This window comes from Trichechus manatus, unplaced genomic scaffold, assembly GCF_000243295.1.
Source record: "Trichechus manatus latirostris isolate Lorelei unplaced genomic scaffold, TriManLat1.0 scaffold00012, whole genome shotgun sequence".
NCBI classification, from domain to species: domain Eukaryota; kingdom Metazoa; phylum Chordata; class Mammalia; order Sirenia; family Trichechidae; genus Trichechus; species Trichechus manatus.
Window position 1 is genome coordinate 14,220,310 of NW_004443948.1, and position 20,240 is coordinate 14,240,549.

The 20,240-nt window shown below is 35.3% G+C and overlaps 1 protein-coding gene across 1 annotated transcript in view; it reads right to left on the bottom strand.

Moving 5' to 3' along the window:
- The window catches only part of ROBO2 (roundabout guidance receptor 2), a 591,630-nt gene that overhangs the window by 48,439 nt on the left and 522,951 nt on the right, over positions 1–20,240 (bottom strand). The window contains exons 17-19 of the mRNA XM_023726649.1: positions 15,008–15,190; positions 3,710–3,752; positions 2,141–2,268 (exon numbers count right to left, since the gene is read on the bottom strand). Coding sequence (XP_023582417.1) covers positions 2,141–2,268; positions 3,710–3,752; positions 15,008–15,190 — 354 coding nt within the window. The remainder of the gene's footprint in view (positions 1–2,140; positions 2,269–3,709; positions 3,753–15,007; positions 15,191–20,240) is intronic.

Genomic DNA, 20,240 nt, shown 5'->3' on the forward strand with positions numbered 1-20,240 from the left:
ATGACTAACACAGTCTTGATATTCATCTGTGAAATGTTTCAGTCATAAAAGTGAGGTGGAAATGGAAGAAAAACCTTGAAAATCTACAAATGTAGCCTTTGGTTAATTTGGACAGAGACATTTAAATGTTACAGTAGTTTGCTAGAAACTGGGGGGAAAAAATCCTCATGCTTTGGCATTTATTTCTTGATATAAAGATAGAAAGGTGTGCTATTCCAATTCATATGCAAGTAAAAGCAGCAGCTATTTCTTGGTTGATAAAAGGCATGGAAATAGAATTCCTTTGACAAAATCAGCTAGGGTAGAGAAGGGGTGGATGAGTGTTCTAGTTTCCCAGTGGGAAGATGCTCAGGTACAGAACATAGCCATGGTGGAGAGATAGCCTACAATCGCAGGACTCACAGTTGGGTCACCTAGATGAGGCCCTGAGCAAGTAAGAAGCCTAAATGGAGGGTGGGGGTCGGGGGTGGGTTACAGAGGCTGAGGAGTCACACAACTTACTTCTCTTTCTCTAATTTATTCAGTTGAGGCCTACTGGGCACTGCCTATATGTGAAGCTCTATGCTAAGCCTGTTTATAGAGTCATCCATTTATCCTCATCACACAACTATAAGGTAGAAATGGTTATTTTTCTCTTTTTTCTTCAAGAAGAAGAGGAAACTCACTATTGAGGCTTATAGATGACTTAGGGTACTTTAGCCAAGCTCTGGGCCACCTGCATTAAACTCTACCTAAAACCCAAAACGAAACCTGTTGCTATCGAGTTGATTTCAACTCATAGCAACCCTAAAAGACAGAATAGAAGTGCTTTACATGGTTTACAAGGGGCGGCTGGTGCATTCAAACTGGCGACCTTTTGGTTAGCAGCCAAGCTCTTAACCACTGCACCACCAGGGCTCCTAATCCTACCTACAAATGTAGAAATCCTCCAGTGCATTCATCCAAACTTGCCCAGATTACAGCACTACTCTACTGATCAATCTCCCTAACTTTCCTCTCTATCTCCGTTCTCTACCCATCAGCAGGAGTACTTAAGTACTTAAAGCAGTACTTGGATCCTACCATTATCCTTAAAGTCCAATAATGGCTTTTGATTTCCCCTTTTTAAGTGATTTAGAAGCCTCTCTGTTACCTGTTCCTCTGTATTTCTCACTATCTCTGCTGCCTTGCATTTCACTCAAATCGTAAGAATATTCATTCATTTTCTCAAATAGGTCAGTCTCTCTTCTCTGCCACACACTTTTTTTTCACACTTTTGACTAATTCCTACTTGTCCTTCAGATATTCAATAACACTCCATTCATAGAGCTCTCTTATTCCCAACGGGCAGTCCTCCCATGTGGGGTAGTGGCTGGCAAGGCAGCTCAAGTCTACTCATTGTCTGCACAATCTTCTACCACTGGAAAACTCACTTGTACTCATCAAGCCAAACACTGGGACCAAAGGTTTCTCTACTCCCATCTTTCTCTAAACTCATCTCTCTCTCATTGACTGGATAAAAGTTGGTGATTTGGTGATTATTTATAATAGGTTCAATTCTGTCTCTTTATAAGGACGTATGGAGAGGGATCTGGCACCAAATTTTTAAAGTTTCAGCATATCACCTACTTAGCATCATGTTGTCTTTCATTTTGGGTATCGGTTGTCCATTGTGGAACTTCAGACTAGTTCTCTCTCAACATGTTGTTATACTTACTTAATTGTCTACTCCTTTATATGATATATTACATAAGGGTGAAGACCATGTCTTATTATATCAATGTTCTTATTGCCTGTCACAATGCCAGGTATACAGCAGGTATTCAAAAAATATATTGTGAATGAGACTTAGAGAAGTGAAACAACTGGTTCTAAACTGTAAGTCCTAGTTAGCAGTATAGTTTCTGATTTTAGTAATCTTATACTAATATTCCTAAAAATAAAACGTATTCTGAGAATTTACCTTCTTTGTTAGCAGTAAAACCTGTTAGCAGGTTTTATGGAAGATAATATAAACACAATATCTTTATATCAAAACATTTAGAAAATATACAGTACTTCATTAATTTTAACTATGAGAGAATTAACTCTCCATTCTTTTTTTTAAAAAACATCTGGGAAAGCCAAAAAATAAATAACAATTTTGAAAAACACAACTCACCTCCACGCCCAAAATTCCCGATCTCATTCGGGCCACTATTGCTGTTGTTTACTGGCAAGCTGGTGGCTGGCCATGAATCAGCAAGCCATGGATAACTGGGATCACCAGCATTTAGAAGTCCTGGACGGCTAAAACAGAAAGAAAAAGGAAATCAACCGAGGGAACTCTGAGAGATTTTGATACGCATCTCATGTACTAAGAAGGGTTAAGGAATCTGAGAAGATTTTAATTCACTTCACCTTAAAATATGGGAAATCTCAAGAATTAAGGTGCTTCAGCAGTTCATTAAGGCTAAACATAGATGAACCCTGTCACTGGAAGTAGAAGCATCCTTGCCTGGGACTTAGCCGACATCCAGATGAGTTCAGTTGGCTGCCCTGAAACTGGTGGGAATCACTAGCAGCATAGCAGGATCCTGAAACAAGGTTTGATGACAAATCGCCACCTCTAGGGAACAACTGCTCAGAGTGACTGTTCAGTATCAGCCATTTCTAGGACTTTGGGCTATTGCTTCCTCAATTCTTGAAGCCCCGATATGCATCTGTCCCCTGTAGTCTATAACCCCTCTTATGAGGCCTCATGCTTGATTTAGAGGCAAGGAACTTGAGGGAAATTAATGAACAGTATTTATACTATTCCATCAATAGAACATTTCCAAGTTGTCTAAATTGCAAAATATCAAGGGTATATTAAAGTTGTTTTTAAGATAATAAAAGGTCCACTATGATCTGATCAAGCAAGTAAAGTCTATGAGGAAAACTTCCTTCACATCATATTTAATAAAGAATTCCCATCTTTAATATAAAAGATGGGATTCTGATTCATTTCCAGATTATTAGCATACTTACAAAGAAATAGCAACATCTATAATCATTGTACTTTTTTTGATAGACCCCTTCTGGTACAATCCCTAAGAGAAACATGTGTTTCTATGGAAACTGCAATAAGAAGATCCAACCTCTTTCTTGCTACATCCACTAGCTCTCATTAGGCCTAATCTCTTTTTGGTAAAATATTGACTAAATGGGAGATTGGAAGTTATTACCAGAGCCTAATTACAATCTCCATATTGGCAAAGGGAAAACAGATGAGGATATATGGGTTTGTTATCGGCTATTATCAATTTCAATTGAGTATCCAAAGTTGTGGAATCCAGTCCTATCAATCTACAGCCTATTCATCATCCATGAATCATTTACTTTGTGATCGATTACTTGTAATTGTTCACTCACAGCAATTTAGGGAGAGCCAATAAGGAGTCTTAAACAACAGCAACTTCATTTGCTAATGTCTAATTAATGCAATAAACATCCTGCTAACAAATGAACACATTCCTTGTGATATTTACCACTAATTTCTTCAGGGGCATCTGGGAGATATGAAACATCTGGACTTGATTCCTCTAAAGTGTACAACAGATAGATGATTAAACCTTGTGGTAAGCCATTTAATTCCTCCTTGAATTCTCAAACTTATAGCGATCGTTTATTACAATGATAGCCTCTCACTGTAGTTTCCTAGTTCTGATTAAAAATGAAAATATAAGGAAAAAAAAAACCCTTAGCATACCTTCCATTGCTCATTAGTCCTCCATCTCCTCTTTGAAATGTAACTGTAAAAAAAAAAAAAATACATACACAAGTAGTCAATATTAATTACAATTAATAACAACTACATATTGGCCCTTATAGAGTTGAAGCCTCTGGGAATTTTAACAAAATACAATTAACATAATTGTACAGAGAGTAACAAGCAGTGGTTTGGCCCAGGGCAAAGCTGTCATTTACTCCAACTTAAATAAAACATTTCAAAATTTGAAAGTCAAATGCACAGTAAAGTTAAAGCGGTAATCTGTATTTATTTAGATGTCAAGAACTGTTAAGATTGGTGTATATAACATTTTGGAACATAGATGTAAGATTAACGTGGATTTATTAAATCATGACTTCTAACACAAGAGTGTTAATAGATAGATAATAGGGATTGAAACTGGGTAATTCAAACAGGCAATACCACCCTTTGAATTAAACAAGAGAAACAGGTATTGAATGCCTACATATTTCTCAGCACCAGAGATCCTTCCAGGGAAACTTATAAGCATTATGAGTTGAACAACTATAATTACAATAGATACGAAAATAATAATAATAGAAAATAATGTGCTGACTACTTTGTTTCATCATCTAACCTTCAGGAAAATGAAATTTTCAAGTAATTCATACTGAACATATTCCAGTTATATGTAATGATAACAAAACTCAAGGCTTTAATAAAACTAAGTAATTTAGTAACTACAACAAGCACCAGAAGGTGAATCCATTCCTTCCGGTGAACGGTTTGCATTCTACAAAGCCAATAACATAAAAGTGGTTTTCATGTATTGGTCAAAGAAAATAAATATTAGTTCAGGTCCCTTATCCAAATCCCTTATCCAAAGCCTATGGCCAAATATATTTGGGATTCAGAATGTTTCAGATGTAAGAAAAGTAATATGGTGCATACTACAATGATGATCTGAGACAGAAAACTGTATTCAAAGTTATTCAATATTTCTGTAGTGAAATACAAATATTTATTATTGCTGTTCTTGTTATTAGGTGCCCTTGAGTTAGTTCCGATTCCTAGTGACCCTACGTACAACAGAATGAAACACTACTGCTCCTGCACCATCCTCACAGTTGTTGATATGATTGAGCCCATCGTTGGCAGCCACTGTGTTAATCCATTTTGTTGAGGGTCTTCCTCTTTTTCACTGACCCTCTACTTTATCAAGCATGATATCCTTCTCCAGGGACTGGTTCCTCCTGAAAAATATGTCTAAAGTACGTGAGACAAAGTCTCTCCATCCTCCCTTCTAAGGGGTATTCTGGCTGTACTTCTAATACAAATTTGTTTGTTCTTCAAGCAGTCCATGGTATGATCAATATTCTTTGCCAAGGAATCAATTTTTCTTCAGTGGTCTTCCTTATTCATTGTCCAGCTTTGGCATGCATATGAGATGATTGAAAATATCGTGGCTTGGATCAGACGCACCTTATTCCTTAAAGTAACATCTTTGCTTTTTAACACTTTAAAGACTTCTTTTGCATCAGATGTGCGCATTGTAATACGCTGTTTGATTTCTTGACTGGTGCTTCCATGGGCACTGATTGTGGATCCAAGTAAAATGAAATCCTTGACTACTTTATCTTTTCTCTCTTTATCGTGATTTTGCTTATAGTTCCAGTCGTAAGGATTTTTTTTTTTTCTGTTGAGGCATAATCCATACTGAAAGCTGCAGTCTTTGAATTTCATCAGTAAGTACTTCAAGTCCTCCTTACTTTCAGCAAGGAAGGTTGTGTCACATGTATATTGCAGGTTGTTAATAAGACTTCCTCCAATCCTGATGCCATGTTCTTCTTCATATAGTCCAGCTTCTTGGATTATTTCCTCAGAATATAGATTGAATAAGTGTGGTGGAAAAATACAATCCTGAAGCACACCTTTTCTAATTTTAAACCACTCAGTATCTTCTTGTACTGTTTGAATGACTGCTCTTTGTCTATGTACAGGTGCCTCATGAGCACAATTAAGTTTTCTGGAATTCCCATTCTTTACAATGTTATCCATAATTCGCTATGATCCACAAAGTCGAATGTCTTTGTATAGTCAATAAAGCACGGGTAAACATCTTTCTCGTATTCTCTGTTTTCAGCCAAGATCCATCTGACATCAGCAATGATATCCAATGGTCCATATGTTCTTCCGAATCTGGCTTGAATTGCCGGAAGTTCCCTGTTGTACTGCTGCAACCGTTTTTAAGTTACCTTCAGTAAAATTTTATTTGCGTGTAGTATTAATGATATTGTTTGATAAATTCTGCACTCCGTTGGGTCACTTTTCTTTGGAATGGGCACAAATATGGATCTCTTCCAGTCATTTGGTCAGGTAGCTGTCTTCAGAATTTCTTGGCATAGACAAGTGAGTGCTTCTAGCACTGAATCCGTTTGTTGAAACATCTCAATTGGTATTCTGTCAATTATTGGAGCCTTGTTTTTCACCAATGCTTTCACAGCAGCTTGGACTTCTTCCTTTAATACCATTGGTTCTTGATCATATGCTATCTCCTGAAATGGGTGAATGTTGACCAATTCTTTTTGGTACAGTGACTCTGTGTATTACTTTCATGTTCTTTTGATGCTTCCTGTGTTGTTCAATTTTTTGCCCATAGAATCCTTCAGTATTGCAACTTGAGCCTTAAATTTTTTTCTTCAGTTCTTTCAGTTTGAGAAATTCCAAGTATGTTCTTCCTTTCTGGTTTTCTAACTCCAGGTCTTTGCACATTTCATTGTAATACTTAGTCTTCTTGAGTTGCTCTTTGGAATCTTCTGTTTAGGTCTTTTATTTCATTATTTTTTCCGTTCATTTTAGCTATTCTATGTTCAAGAGCAACTTTCAGCGTCTCTTCTGATGTTCATTTTTGTCTTTTCTTTCTTTCCGGTCTTTTTAATGACCTTTTGCTTTTTTCATGTATGATGTTCTTGATGTCATTCCAAAACTCTTCTGGTCTTCGGTCATTTGTGTTCAGTAGGTCAAATCTATTCTTGAGATGGTCTCTAAATTCAAGTGGGTGTATACTCAAGGTCATACTTTAGTTCTCGTGGACTTCTTTTAATTTTCTTCAGCTTCACCTTGAACCTGCATATGAGCAATTGATGGTCTGCTCCTCAGTAGGCCCCTGGCCTTGTTCTGACTGATAATATTGAGGTTCTTCATCATCTCTTTCCACAGATAGAGTCAGTATGATCCCTGTCTATTTTATCTGGCAAGATCTACATGTATAGTGGCTTGTTATTTTGTTGAAAACAGTATTTGCAATGAATAAGTCATTGGTCTTGCAAAATTTTATCATGCAATTTCCAGCACTGTTTCTATCAGCAAGGCCATATTTTTCAGCTCCTGATCCTTCTTCTTTGTTTCCAACTTTAACATTCCAATCACCAGTAATTATCAATGCATTCTGATTGTATGTTTGATCAATTTCAGACCGCAGAAGTTGATAAAAATCCTCGATTTATCTATCTTTGGCATTAATGGCTGGTGTGTAAATTTATTAATGAGCTTCTTTGTAGGCATATGGATATTATTTTTCACTGACAGAATAAATATTTACGATTGGCAGGATAAATAATGCTTATAATTAGCTTCACATTTGTTTGGGTCAATTTTTTAACTAAATTACTAGAAAATTATGGGAAAAATTGGTGTTTAGAAGTTTATGGATTGCAAATTTGCAGATGAAGAGTTGTAAACCTATAGTTTTAACCAAAGTTCATATGGATCAGCAAAACCAATCACTGAGGATGAAGGGAAAACTACCATTTTACAGATATGAACCCAACACAACCTAACTTTGGCAATGGTTATGTTTACTATGATTACTTTGCCAGTGGGTAAAACTAAACATAAATGAAATTTTAATGAATTGATTCATGTTTTTAAATAAACTGAGGACATACTGGCAATTAAAGTATACACACAGTGAATACTTTTTAATGTGATAATCTCTCCTTAATTCATCTGCTTCACAAATTTAGGCTCTCAAGTATGATCAGTCTTTAAATTTTATAAATTTCCAAATGCAGTTCCCCAGTCCCTTCCCTAAGGTTTTCCAATGACATTATCTCTCTTCATATCATAATTGGGCAAATTGATCACAATTCCACGGATCTATCAGGACTTCATGAGGCAGAGAAATATATCAGGGCTTTCAGGAACATTTTGTTGATGTCACAAATATACTGTCTTATCAATTCCTCAGGTATATCTGAAATGCATTGTGAAACACTCCTGATCTAACCTCTGCACAGGATTCACGATAGACAGTTCCTCAGAGAAGATGACAGTCCTGATCACTACTCTGCTTCCAGACAGGCTTATTTAAGTACTGGGAATCATTGCATCCAACCACATTGTACCACTTTAATAACTGCTTTAAACTAAAAAGAATTAACCTGAAATAATTAATGAAGAAAATTGAGCCTTGGAGGTATTAAATAAGGCCTGATTAAGGAAAAAAAACGAAACACAAAATGTGAAAATACTATAGCTGATTAACTTTCCATCTGATGTGACTTTCTAGTAACGTGGCTTTTTAATGGATTATCAGGTGATTGTTTTACTCTGGTAAAAGAGAGTTAAGATACGCTGTGAATATCATTGTGAATATGCAGATAAACAGACTCTGATGGGTTATACCTCAAAATGTGTTGCTCAGGAGACATGAGAGGGGAAAACTAAATAGCTAATTTATATGCACTTTTTTCCCATCTAAACTTCCTGATACTGCCAGAGCAAAAAATGATGTTAGAAATATGGAGGAAAAACTAAAGCAGATTCACAAAAATTGAGTTGTACTTAACTTTTTACATATGAACCAATGGCAAATTCTTCATAAAACACGAATTTTAAAAATATTTTGTCACAAGGCTCAAAACCTTATCAATATACCTTTGATTAAGGTTAATATACAGATGTGTTCATGATCCCAATGATCTGATCCATATTTACTGACTGAGAATTAAAATGTTGTGAACAAAGGCATTTTAAATTTCAAAGCCTTTTTAGGACATATCACTTTCCTATTTGTGTTCCAATCATAATTAAAATATATTTTCCAAATGGTTCTAGACAGCTTAAATAGGTTGCCAAAATATCCCATAAAGACACTTATCTTTGTACCTTTGCCTATCAGCTATGTTGTTGCTGTTGTTGGGTGGCATCGAGTTAATATTTGACTCATAGTGACCCCACATGACAGAGGAGATCTGCCTCATAGGTTTTTCTAGGCAGTAAGGAGCCCTAGTGGCATAGTGGTTAAAGTGCTCAGCTGCTAACCAAAAGGTCAGCGGTTCGAACTCACCAGCTGCTCCATGGGAGAAAGATGTGGTCATCTGTTTCTGTAAAGATTACAGCCTTGGAAACCCTATGGGGCAGTTCTACTCTGTCATGTGGGGTCACTACGAGTCAGAGTCAACTCCACGGCAGCAGGTTTGGTTTGGTTTGGTTTGGTTACTCTTTGTGGGATCAGATCAGCAGGTCTTTCTCCCACAGAGCCACTGTGTGGGTTGAACCACCAACCTTAAGATTGACAGCTGAGTGCATAACCATTGCACCACCTGGGCTCCTTATATACAACGGCACATATACACAGTACATTAGATAAAGTCTTGACTGCTTTAAAATGGACAATAGATATGATTTGGTATATGTAAAAATCTTCCATTTTGTATGTTTCTTACAAGAAAAAAGAAAACATGGTGGATTTATCATAGTAGAGTTGTTTGTGCTTTTAAAGTAAGGAAAACAATGAGACTTTTTTTATGTAGCCTTTTTGCCCCATGCTCGAAACAATAACTGTGTTTCTCTCATTGCCAAAACTTTTAAATTTTGAAAACTAGACCACAGTGTAACTGAGTTCTATCAGATCATGAGATTAAAGTCAGATTAGAAATAAGGATGAACAATTAGAACTCCTAAAATGGAAATATAACATATTTGTTTTGTTTTGTTTTTTTTGCTCAGCATTTCTTTGTGTAGAGAAAGGGACATAAAAATAATTTCCACAGCACACTGGAAGATATTTTAAAGTAGTTCTCATTTCAAAGAAATGCTTAACTGTGGAGGCTAAAACAAAAGACTTGGGCAATATTGTGCTTGTCATCACTTTGATAATCACAGTGTAATAACTTTGCGTTTATCAGAGAAAAATTTGGAATAACTGTGAATCTTTACTAGAAGTCTCTACTAGCATCTAAAATTACAAACTTTCAGGGAGTAACGTATAGAAGTTTTTAGCAAAATCTAACCGGATAAAGCTAAGGTTTCTTAAGAAGTTCCACCAACACCGCAATCAAAATGTTTTAGAATTATATTAAATATTTTGAGTTTATTGTCATTTTTAGAAAGGACATAAGGTAAAAGATTTTGCAAGTTTATATCATACACAAAGTACCTCTACTATTTCTGGAAGGATTAATCCTAATCTCTCCTGCCTGCTAGAACCATGAGGCACATAACTATGTGGTAAATTGACACTTTGAGGTGAGGAAGCTTTCAAAGTGCCTATCTCTAGCAGGCCACATTTTCCTACTCCAAATGGAAACTTTAATGTTGCCAGGCAAGCCTCATTCCCTTTCTTGATAAGCTATTTCTAAAATATGACTGTAGATTAATCCTCTTTAAATAAGCTTTAACTCAGCCCAGATAATCAGACTATAAAAAATTCCATCAAATCTTTTAGCTGCCTTTGGATGGGTTTGTCAAATAATTTATATCTCACCAATGGTTTTAAAACCTACATGTGAAGTGTTTAGCATCTCATAATTTCCCCACTAATATTAAATTGTTTATATTTACTGAGTTTCATAAAATCTATTATCTTCAAAGGTAATAGTCACAAACTATAACTTGCTCCTTTACAAGTGGAAATATATTTACTTTCATTAAAAAGTTGATGACTTTAAAAATTGGCTATAAGTACTTATAACTTAATTCTAATGAAAGCTACATGGCTCTGTTGAAATTCATGTTCATTTTTCTATTCACAGTCTTATACATATAATCAAACATTTACTCTAGATTTAAAAATCACCTAATATTGTCCATATTTTCTGCTCAAATCGGCTTACAATTCTATTTCACTCTATAACAACTCAGGTAGTGAATTCTTCTAGAAGGCAGGAACCCCACACACTTGTAGCAACAGGTAAATTGTTAGTACTCACTGAAGGTTAAGAAAAATAGCATCGCCTGTTGCTCTAGAAAGAATAAAATGATTGCATGTAGGATATGGGGATACCTTTTTTGTTCCAGCTGCCCTTCTTTGTGCCATGTGCAAACCTGCGGTGCATGTTTGTATCTAAAGAATTTAAAGGATAAATATGAAAACAAAACAGCAAGTTAGTGCGTAAAGCTGCCTTGCGAACATCTCCACATTCTGCTTGTGTAAAGAAGCAAAACATGCTCAGGCCAGATTCTCCTCTCAGATCATTCCTATACACAGGTTTATATTTGATCCTTGATAGTTGCTTTATACAATCTAAGGTTTTAATCCACCGGTGTTCTGTGATAAATAGTGAAATGTTTTGAAACCTAAAGGAAAATATCAACACTGAACAGCAGTCTTTTTTTTTTTTTTTCCTAATTCCTTCTAAGCATTCAAATATAACTCTCCACAATGAGAGTCAAAGCTCAGCCTCCTTAAAGGTTTTTGCATACATAGAGTGAGTCAAAGTCATCCTGCTCAGTTAGATTTTCTACCCTGCAGTGTTTATATGCCTCCCCACTGGGTAATTATCTTCACTGGCCTACCTCTAATGGTTACGAAGAAACTTGGAATGAAGATTTAGGAAAAAAAGGAGAGCAGAAATCAAATTTTACCCGCTTTACAGTTTTACTTGGAGCCCTGGTGGTGCAGTGGTTAAGAGCTCAGCTGCTAAACAAAAGGTTAACAGTTTGAACCCACCAATCACTCCTTGGAAATTCTATGGGGAAGTTTTACTCTGTCCCATAAGGTCGCTATGAGTTGGAATCGACTTGACAGCAATGGGTTTGGTTTTTTGGTTTCTTACATTTCTACTTAGAGTCAGTCAGTCTAGCTTTATTAAAATGCATGTCTCTTAATATATGCAAATTATCTCAAAGGTTTAAGTTTAAACCAATGTGATACAAGATTATAATTGAGGTTCAAAGTAAATACAATGTTTTATGTTATAAATTAATTTAAATACTGATACTAAAGTATAGAGGAAACTTGGTGATACAATGGTTAAGCGCTCGACTGCTAACTGGACGGTTGGCCATTTGAACCCACCAGCGGCTCTGCAGAGGAAAGGACCTGGTTATCTGCTCCCAAAAAGATGAAAACCTAGAAAACCCTATTGGGCAGTACTACTCTGTCACATAGGGTCATTATGAGTCGGTATCAACTCAATGGCACACAACAAAAACAAATTATACTTTTTGTTTATTAGCAAAAAAATTATTACTGCTATCATAAATCAACAATAAACTTTGAAACGTAGTGAAAAAGTAGAAACCTTAGGTTTTTATCTTGTGAATGAAATCACATTGCTTTAACTTATCAAGTTTAGTTCTCATACTTGTAAAAACATACGATTCTCCCCAAAAAATTTTATGAAAACCAAAAACTAACAGGACTGATATAATAGAGTATATTCTCTATTAAAATGGATCAATACCTCACATATGAAATACCAGAAATTTGAATATAATAAATCCATATTACACTACTCATTCCTACTTAAAACTTATGTTCTCTACATTGTATTAAGGACAATAATATAAAAATTCAAAAAGGCAGAGAATAGGATATTATGGAAGGACATATGTAGACAACATTGCCATATCATATATATAATGCTATGTAATTGTGGTTTGTATTTTCATTTGCTTCTCACCTAGCAGAAAATAGCAGTTGCTACAGGTAAATCACTACATGAAGGTGAATCCATTCTGAGAGTCAGCCTTCTATCAGTAAAGTATAAAGGTTTATGAAACGCTACTCTCTGGCTTGGCATTATTCCAAAATATTTGAAGGGCATAGCACCTTCTGATTTAACAGTTTTTCTACAAGTAGATGAATATCAATTACAATGAGAAATGATAATAGGACATATACTACTCTTGTCAAGCTCAAAGACCAACAGATACTTTCAAATTAAGGGCAAAGAGTAGAATTTGGCCTGCTTTGCTGTTGAAGCAGGAGGAGGCGGAGGGAGAGGAGGAAGTATTTGTCAGAAAATTTCATTTAAAAGCACAAACATAATTATGAGAGCCATGTTATTTATAAGAAATGAGTGAATGAAGAAGCATGGATGGCAATAAGGCAACACTTTAAATATAGATATATTAGAACTTTGCCCTGAAGTGACAGTTGTTCTGTGCCATTGAGTTGATTCTTACTCATAGCGACCCTATAGGACAGAGTAAAACTGCCCCACAGGGTTTCCAAGGCTATCAACCTTTAGGGAAGCAGACAGCCACATCCTTCTCCCGAGGAGCAGCTGGTGGGTTCGACCTGCCAGTTAACAGCAAGCGCTTAACCACTGTGCCACTTTTTCTGACAAGACTAGCGTAGTTAATCTTTTGTTTTTATCACTGAAGTCAAACAAAGGGATAAGCACAAAACAGTCCTTGAGTTAAATCAGTTCTTCCCTGTGTTTTAGATGGATTATAAACGTGTCACAACCATGAAATGTAACAGTGCTTGATTAAACAGACATATTGATGGACAATACCTAAAGGGAGAAGGTAAAGGACTGGACTGCAAAGCACGAAGCTGCATTCAAGTTTCTTTAATGCTCAAGACTCTGGCACTCAACAGTTATTGCCAAGCTCCCCTTTCTGGATCGAATCCCTCCTTGGTGTGGTGATATACCACTTAGATGGCAAGATGCAAGGAAGCAGGCAGCCAGCAGCCAAGGAGAAATGAAGTGGTAGAATGATGGCAAGTCGGGAAGCATGGAAGTCCTTTTTAAATGGACATGTAGTCCTGGACAGTTATTCAAACCAGTAACTAATAAACTTTATCTTCATAAGATATAGACATGAGCCTCAATCTTATAAGCAAATGATCATATTTAAATGCTGTCCAATAACAAACCAGGCAATCAAGTGGATGTTACTCCTTGCATTTTATGCTATGTAGACATTACTGACAGCTTAGAAGCCAACAAGCTACTGCAGTTTAGAAGCCTAATGAGCAATGATGCCCACTTCAAAATCAATTACTAAAATATTTATGCTTCTTATCAAAGTTAAAATTAGAAATAGAAAATCGAATAAAAAGTCTCAAAAATTTCTAAAGTGTTTTGTAGGATCATGTTATAGTAAATTGGTCCCCTGTAAATTCTAGGTAAGTGTGAAATACGGTGAGGTAATTTCTTTTCATTGTTGTTGTTATTAGGGGGGAAATTAAAATGAATCTCAATTACAGCTGTACCAAACATAGCTTCAGTGTTGAGTTCATTCTTTCAATCATTGGCTTTATACTTTTCTCCCTTTCTTCTTTCCCTCTCCCTTCCTCCCTCCCTCTCTCTCTCTCTCTGTTTCCTTCTGCTTTGGAGATATTTTGAATGTCACCCTTTCTGACATTCTTTGAAACTCTACTTTGGATTCTAAGGAGAAAAGGATTTTGTAACTAGGTAGATCATGTAGAATCGTCATTTTTTTTTTGGCTTTGGCTTGTTTTTCTTCTACTTCTTCCTTCTGAAATGTTGATTGGTCCTGTTGAAGTAGATACCTGCTTAGTAGACATATATCAATTCGGGTGAGACTTTTGCTTGCTAGTGTTTTCCATCTGGCTCATTCCCTACTATAGTTTGTATCCTGAAATACTAAAAGCTATATTTCAAACCTTTTTTCTCCTTGATCATTTTAGTAATGCTTTTGTCCAAATCCACTTTCCAAACAATGGCTTGATAGCATGCAAAGTCTGTGTGCATGTGCATCTGACTGCATGTGTGTGTGCGTGCGTGCATGTGCGTGAGTGTGTGTTTGGAAAAATTAGTTGAGCAAAATGGTTAAGCACTTTCTATATGATAAATTTGGTCTTATGTAAATTTTATCATACGCACTCTTGTTAAGCTTCACTGGTGATACAAACCAAATAAATTGCCTTATAGTCATAATGTGAAGTGGTCAAGAGCAATACATTAAGGCATGTTGTGTACAATTGCATTTTCAGAGCAGATTTTTAAAATAAGCCCCAAACATTCATTTGCTCACACATTCATTTTTCCATCCCATTCATTTCATTACATTCCCGAAGATAAGAGGTTTTCTTAGCTGGAAATAGTCTCTTACCAGCATAATTACTGAGTCCCTTTCTTTTTTTTCTTCGCCAATACAACCAGATGCTAAAACCCATCAAAATTACCCAGCAGGCACCACCAATACCAGCTATAAAGGCTGGTTGCTTCACAACATCAGTGATTTGTTCAGTTATGCTGTTATTGTTTTCAGTAATGACAACTTCATTACGTCCTCCTACGGAAAAAAATAATAATGTTAGCAAATATTAAGACAAAAATAAGCACAGGAACACATAAATGGTGCACCAGAGGCCTAGGAAATTCCTTTGGAATTGGTAATACTTGTTTTGTCTTGAGCCTATCACACTTATTGATTAGCACACTTTACAAGTTCCAAAAGAAGAAGCAAATCACTGGTTTGAAACTGTGACAACTTTGTTCTTTTGCATTTTCACTTGCTATGCACAAATTCAGAACCACTTCTGGATTTATTGCCTTACAATGAATACTAAAACACGTACTAGGAGTTGAAATAACTGCAATTTTTCTTCAGTTAGATAAAGTGTTTTTTTAATAAAAGTCTCACAAAAAAAAAAAAAAAAAACAAGGTATTTGCAAACTGCCTTTTTTCTTCATCACTGTCCATACTCAAATGTTCCACGATTTGCAGTAATAAGTACTGATATTTCTTCTGGTTTATCCTACCAAAGGGACTTATTTCGTTCAAACGTTCTTTCGTTTCCTGGGAGGTATTCAACCTACTCTATAAAACAACGACAATTATGTAAACATCTGTCCACAGAGATCAGCATGTATAATTAAAATTGTCACGGAAAATAAAACTTAAATATTTTCTTAAAGTATTTGAAACTAATTTGAAATTCCACTTGAACGGTGAATAAAAAATTGAAGTTAATTCTAAATTCATCAGAACTAAAATGTACATTTAAATCTGGACTAAGATTATTTGGGAAGAGGTCATGTTCTGACCATTTAGACCTCTTTGAGATAAATTTAAGAAAATGTTAATTCATGTTTTTAAATAGGCTTTTAACTGATGGGATCAATATCACTGAAGACCAACAATTCACGTGTTTATTTAAGAGATTAAGAAATTTAGACATTGAAAATTAAGTGATTTTTAATGTCAATATCATATCTAGTATGTGACTAATCACAGACTTTTAAAATGTAAGCAAAATAAATATGACAAGTTTTAGCCCAGCACATCAAGGAATGTATGGGATATTCATTGTTTTAGTTATCATGACATTGTAATATATTAGAAAGAGCATAGTCTTTGAAGTTCTAGGGTTGAATCGTGTCTCTGGAATGTACTAGCTAAGTGAGCTTGTGTAAGACACTTAATCTTTTTGAGGCCTTTTTTTCTATTAGTTGGCAACAGTACTGTCTACTTTTTATATTTCAGAGGATTTATTGAGATGATGTATGTAAAGAGCCTTGTAGGAAGACTGTAGTTTTTGACTAAAAATGATGACCCATGTACAGCTAAGGGTACCTTAATAGCCACTTGGTCAACTTCAGGGACATATGTGGTAAACTGCAGTGGTGAACATGTATGTGGTAAATGACAGTGGTAAACTGTCTAGATTTGAGAAACCAGCAAACCACAGGTGTGGTTGTGTTGGAGACTAGCTGACTTGTTCACCACACTGCCTTGCCTTTCTTCTAGGGCACAATATTAGACTACATTTCCCAGGCTCCCTTGCCATTGAGTGCAAAGAAGTGACTGAGTACTGGGCAATAGTACTTAGTCATAAATGGTGCACACTACCTCCAGACCTAGCCATAACATTGCCTAGAAAATGCTCCATACTCTCTTTCTTCATGAGTTGAACGGAAACAAGAGATCTGGTGGAAACTCTGAGCCGCTAATGGATAATAAAACCATTGGCTGGACGGCTCCAGCATCCCTGAATGACTCAGGGAACAGATAACACATCCTCCATTCTGCTGACTCGTATTAGACTAGGATATGAATTATAAAGAAACTCTTATTTCATTAAGCCAAACAAAATGAAAGCTTGTTTGTTATAGCTGCTAGCATTTCCTTGTACACACTTATAATCCATTTCTGAAAGGTCTTTTGTTTTAGAAGACTTAAAAATCAACTCTACATATGTAGTGAATTTGCTTTGTTTCTTCTGTCTTCCCTTAATTATTATACATGTAAATATAATCAATGATGTATTTAAAAGGAGCCTTGGTGGTTCAGTGGTTAAATTCTCAGCTACTAACTGAAAGGTCCACAGTTTTGTGGGAGAAAGATGTGGCAGTCACTTCTGTAATGATTTACAGCCCTGGAAGCCCTATGGGGCAGTTCTATTCTGTCATATAGGGTCACTATGAGTTGGAATTGACTCGATGGAAATGGGTTAATGTAAAATGAGCTTATATTTTCAATATGAGACATACACATATCTGGTAATTCTCACCACCACTAGTAGTTATAACAAAGAAAACAAATGTCTTATAGAACAAAGAGAAAAGAAATAGATTTTTCCTTCATTTGCATAAAAATTCCATAAAATATCGTATTTAATAAGGTGCAATATTTACATTAGCCAATGTGTATTACTATTTCATATACTGCTTGTATTTTTGAAACAATAATTAGAGCATAGACAAGGGATGTGTGTGACCTGTAAGGCTCCATTGTTCTTGCAGACAAAAAATATAATGAAATATAATGTCTGCCTCCCATTGGAGAGTAATGAAGAAGAAAACTAATTTGTTGGACTAAAAATTAATGAGATACATCAGATTCAATTGTACCTATTACTGTGAAAGTTTGCAGCTGTTCCACATACTATTACACCAACTATGTAATGTAAGCGTGAAAAGGCCAAACGATTGGAGAAACAATAGCTGTATTATTAAGCATGATTACTGCAAATTTTAAATCAATATAAATTTGTTATATGACATACCGTTTGATGCTTATGCATGTGAATGTATTTGGTTGTGTTTATGTGTCTGTAAGTGCAAAAAACAGGAGCTCTGGTGACACAGTGCTTGAGTCCTTGGCTACTAACTGAAAGGTTGGCGGTTTGAACCCATCAGTTGCTCCACAGGAGAAAGACGTGCCAATCGGCTTCTGTAAAGATCACAGCCTTGGAAACCCTATGGGGCAGTTCTACTCTGTCCTACTGGGTGTCTGTGAGTCAGAATGACTCAGGGGCAGTGGTTTTGGTTTTGGTTTTGGTTTGGAAATGCGAGAACAATAAAGAATTATGAACACTTTGAGGTAAAAGTCACCTTGTGAGTGGAAACTGCAAACTAAAGAACAATACTGCTTTTAAGTCTGTGTAAGGTTGTGTGTTATATTTATATAATATTTTAACTAAAGGTCCCCTTAATGGACATTTCTGAAATAAAAAACTAAACAGATAGAATAGATGAAACAATACATAGTCTGACATAAGATCAATCTAAAATTATCAGCCATAAAACACATCAAATGTCAATACATGATTTAATTAAAACAAAGGGGAAATAAGCTAGAGCTTGAGTCACTTCAAGTGCTATTTCTAGTCCAGATCAGACAATAGGGAAAGCATAAATTGAAACAGAAAGATTAACCATCACTAAATCACTTTTCAAGTAAAGAATAACAGTTCTGTAGATAAGGTTATCAAGCAAGATGTTAAGGTAGATACGCAGGGATAATTAAAGAAACAATTAAAAGGCTTCTTCAGTACAACAGTAGATATCAAAAAGAAATAAATCTCTTGGAACAATAGCCTTTCTGGATTAAATTGTGTTTACATGTATGTATGTGTTTCTCGCAAGTGCTACAATTCTATTTTCTACGATTACGTCTTGAGTATAGCATATGCCAACTACTTGAATATGATATAGTACCATTATTTATTAAAATTGTTTTTTACTTCTTAGGTAAATTTGAAAATCAGTTGATGATAAACAATATATTAAAGTGTATTACGTTTAATTCACATTCATTACACATTTGAAGATTCTTAGTCTTTGTAAAATGACAGAAGAGCTAAGCAAAACTTTGTATTTCACTTAAAATTACCTAAATTAACATCTTTCAATATTTTAAGTTTCTATACAATTGTCCATTCCTTAATTGTGACTGTCATGACATGAGCTTTGTTACTGGAATACTTATAATTTTTTAATTGCCTCCTAATATAATAAGTGACAGATAATCAGTAAGCAAAAAAAAAAAAAAAAAAATTCTTCGGCTTGAAAAATGCAATTGTTACTACATATGACAGAAAAAGAAAATAAGAAATTGAAATATGGATATTTGGCAATCTTACTTAGCTTTAAGTTAGAATAATTATATCCAGTCAATTCATTTCATGTATATGTTAAAGATGCAGTAAAATACAAACACAAAAAAAGCCTCAAAGCTTTTTTTATCTATCTGGGGGCTCTTTATTACCTACTAAAAAGTTTTTTATATATCTTTTTAAGAGAAAAATCAATGGCTTATTTTCTAAATACTATAAATGTAATATATATGTGTGTGTGTGTTAAATTCTTTTGGGTGTACCTGTATTTTTTTTTCTTCCAATTTTTTTAGAAAAATCTCAGAAGGGAAAGATTGTAGGTTTCCCTCAGGCTAAGAAATTAATTCAGTCTGTGAATGACTAATTAAGAAAGGGAAGGCAATTTGAAGAAAAGTTACAACTTCAACTTATTCTCTTCAATGATCTTTCCATACATGTTAAAAGAAACTCAGAGGTTCTAAAAAATTATATTTGAATATTAATTCTGTTTGTATACAGTAAGTAGTTTGTAATAAAAACATTTCAGTAACATACAGCATACTCTATATGCACCGTTTCAGAAAATCAACAGGAAAAAAAATGGGAATGGCTCAATCTATTAGCTTGGATCAAACTCTGGACAAATATTTTAAAAATATGTAAGCTCTGGGCAGAATATTTGTAAAAAATTAAAGGCACTGACAAGCAAATGAAATCAGGGAGAACTAAAAGGGATTTGACTCTTGAAAGAAGGAAATCATACTGGGAGAAATCTACATTTATGAGGCTTTTTCCCTGAGAGATAACCTCAACCCATGCAGTGTTAGGCAGCTAGAACTCAAACTGAAAACCTCAGTCTTATTGGTGGGAGCTGTCTGAAGAAGGAGTTCAAGGCTCGTAAAGTGACTGAATATTGAGGAGAAAATCATACTTAAGAGGGAGTCACTGCAGAAAGACACTCCCAGATTTGTTTATAACCCCCAGACACCCTTTGAACTCAGTACTAAAGTCACTCCTGAGGTT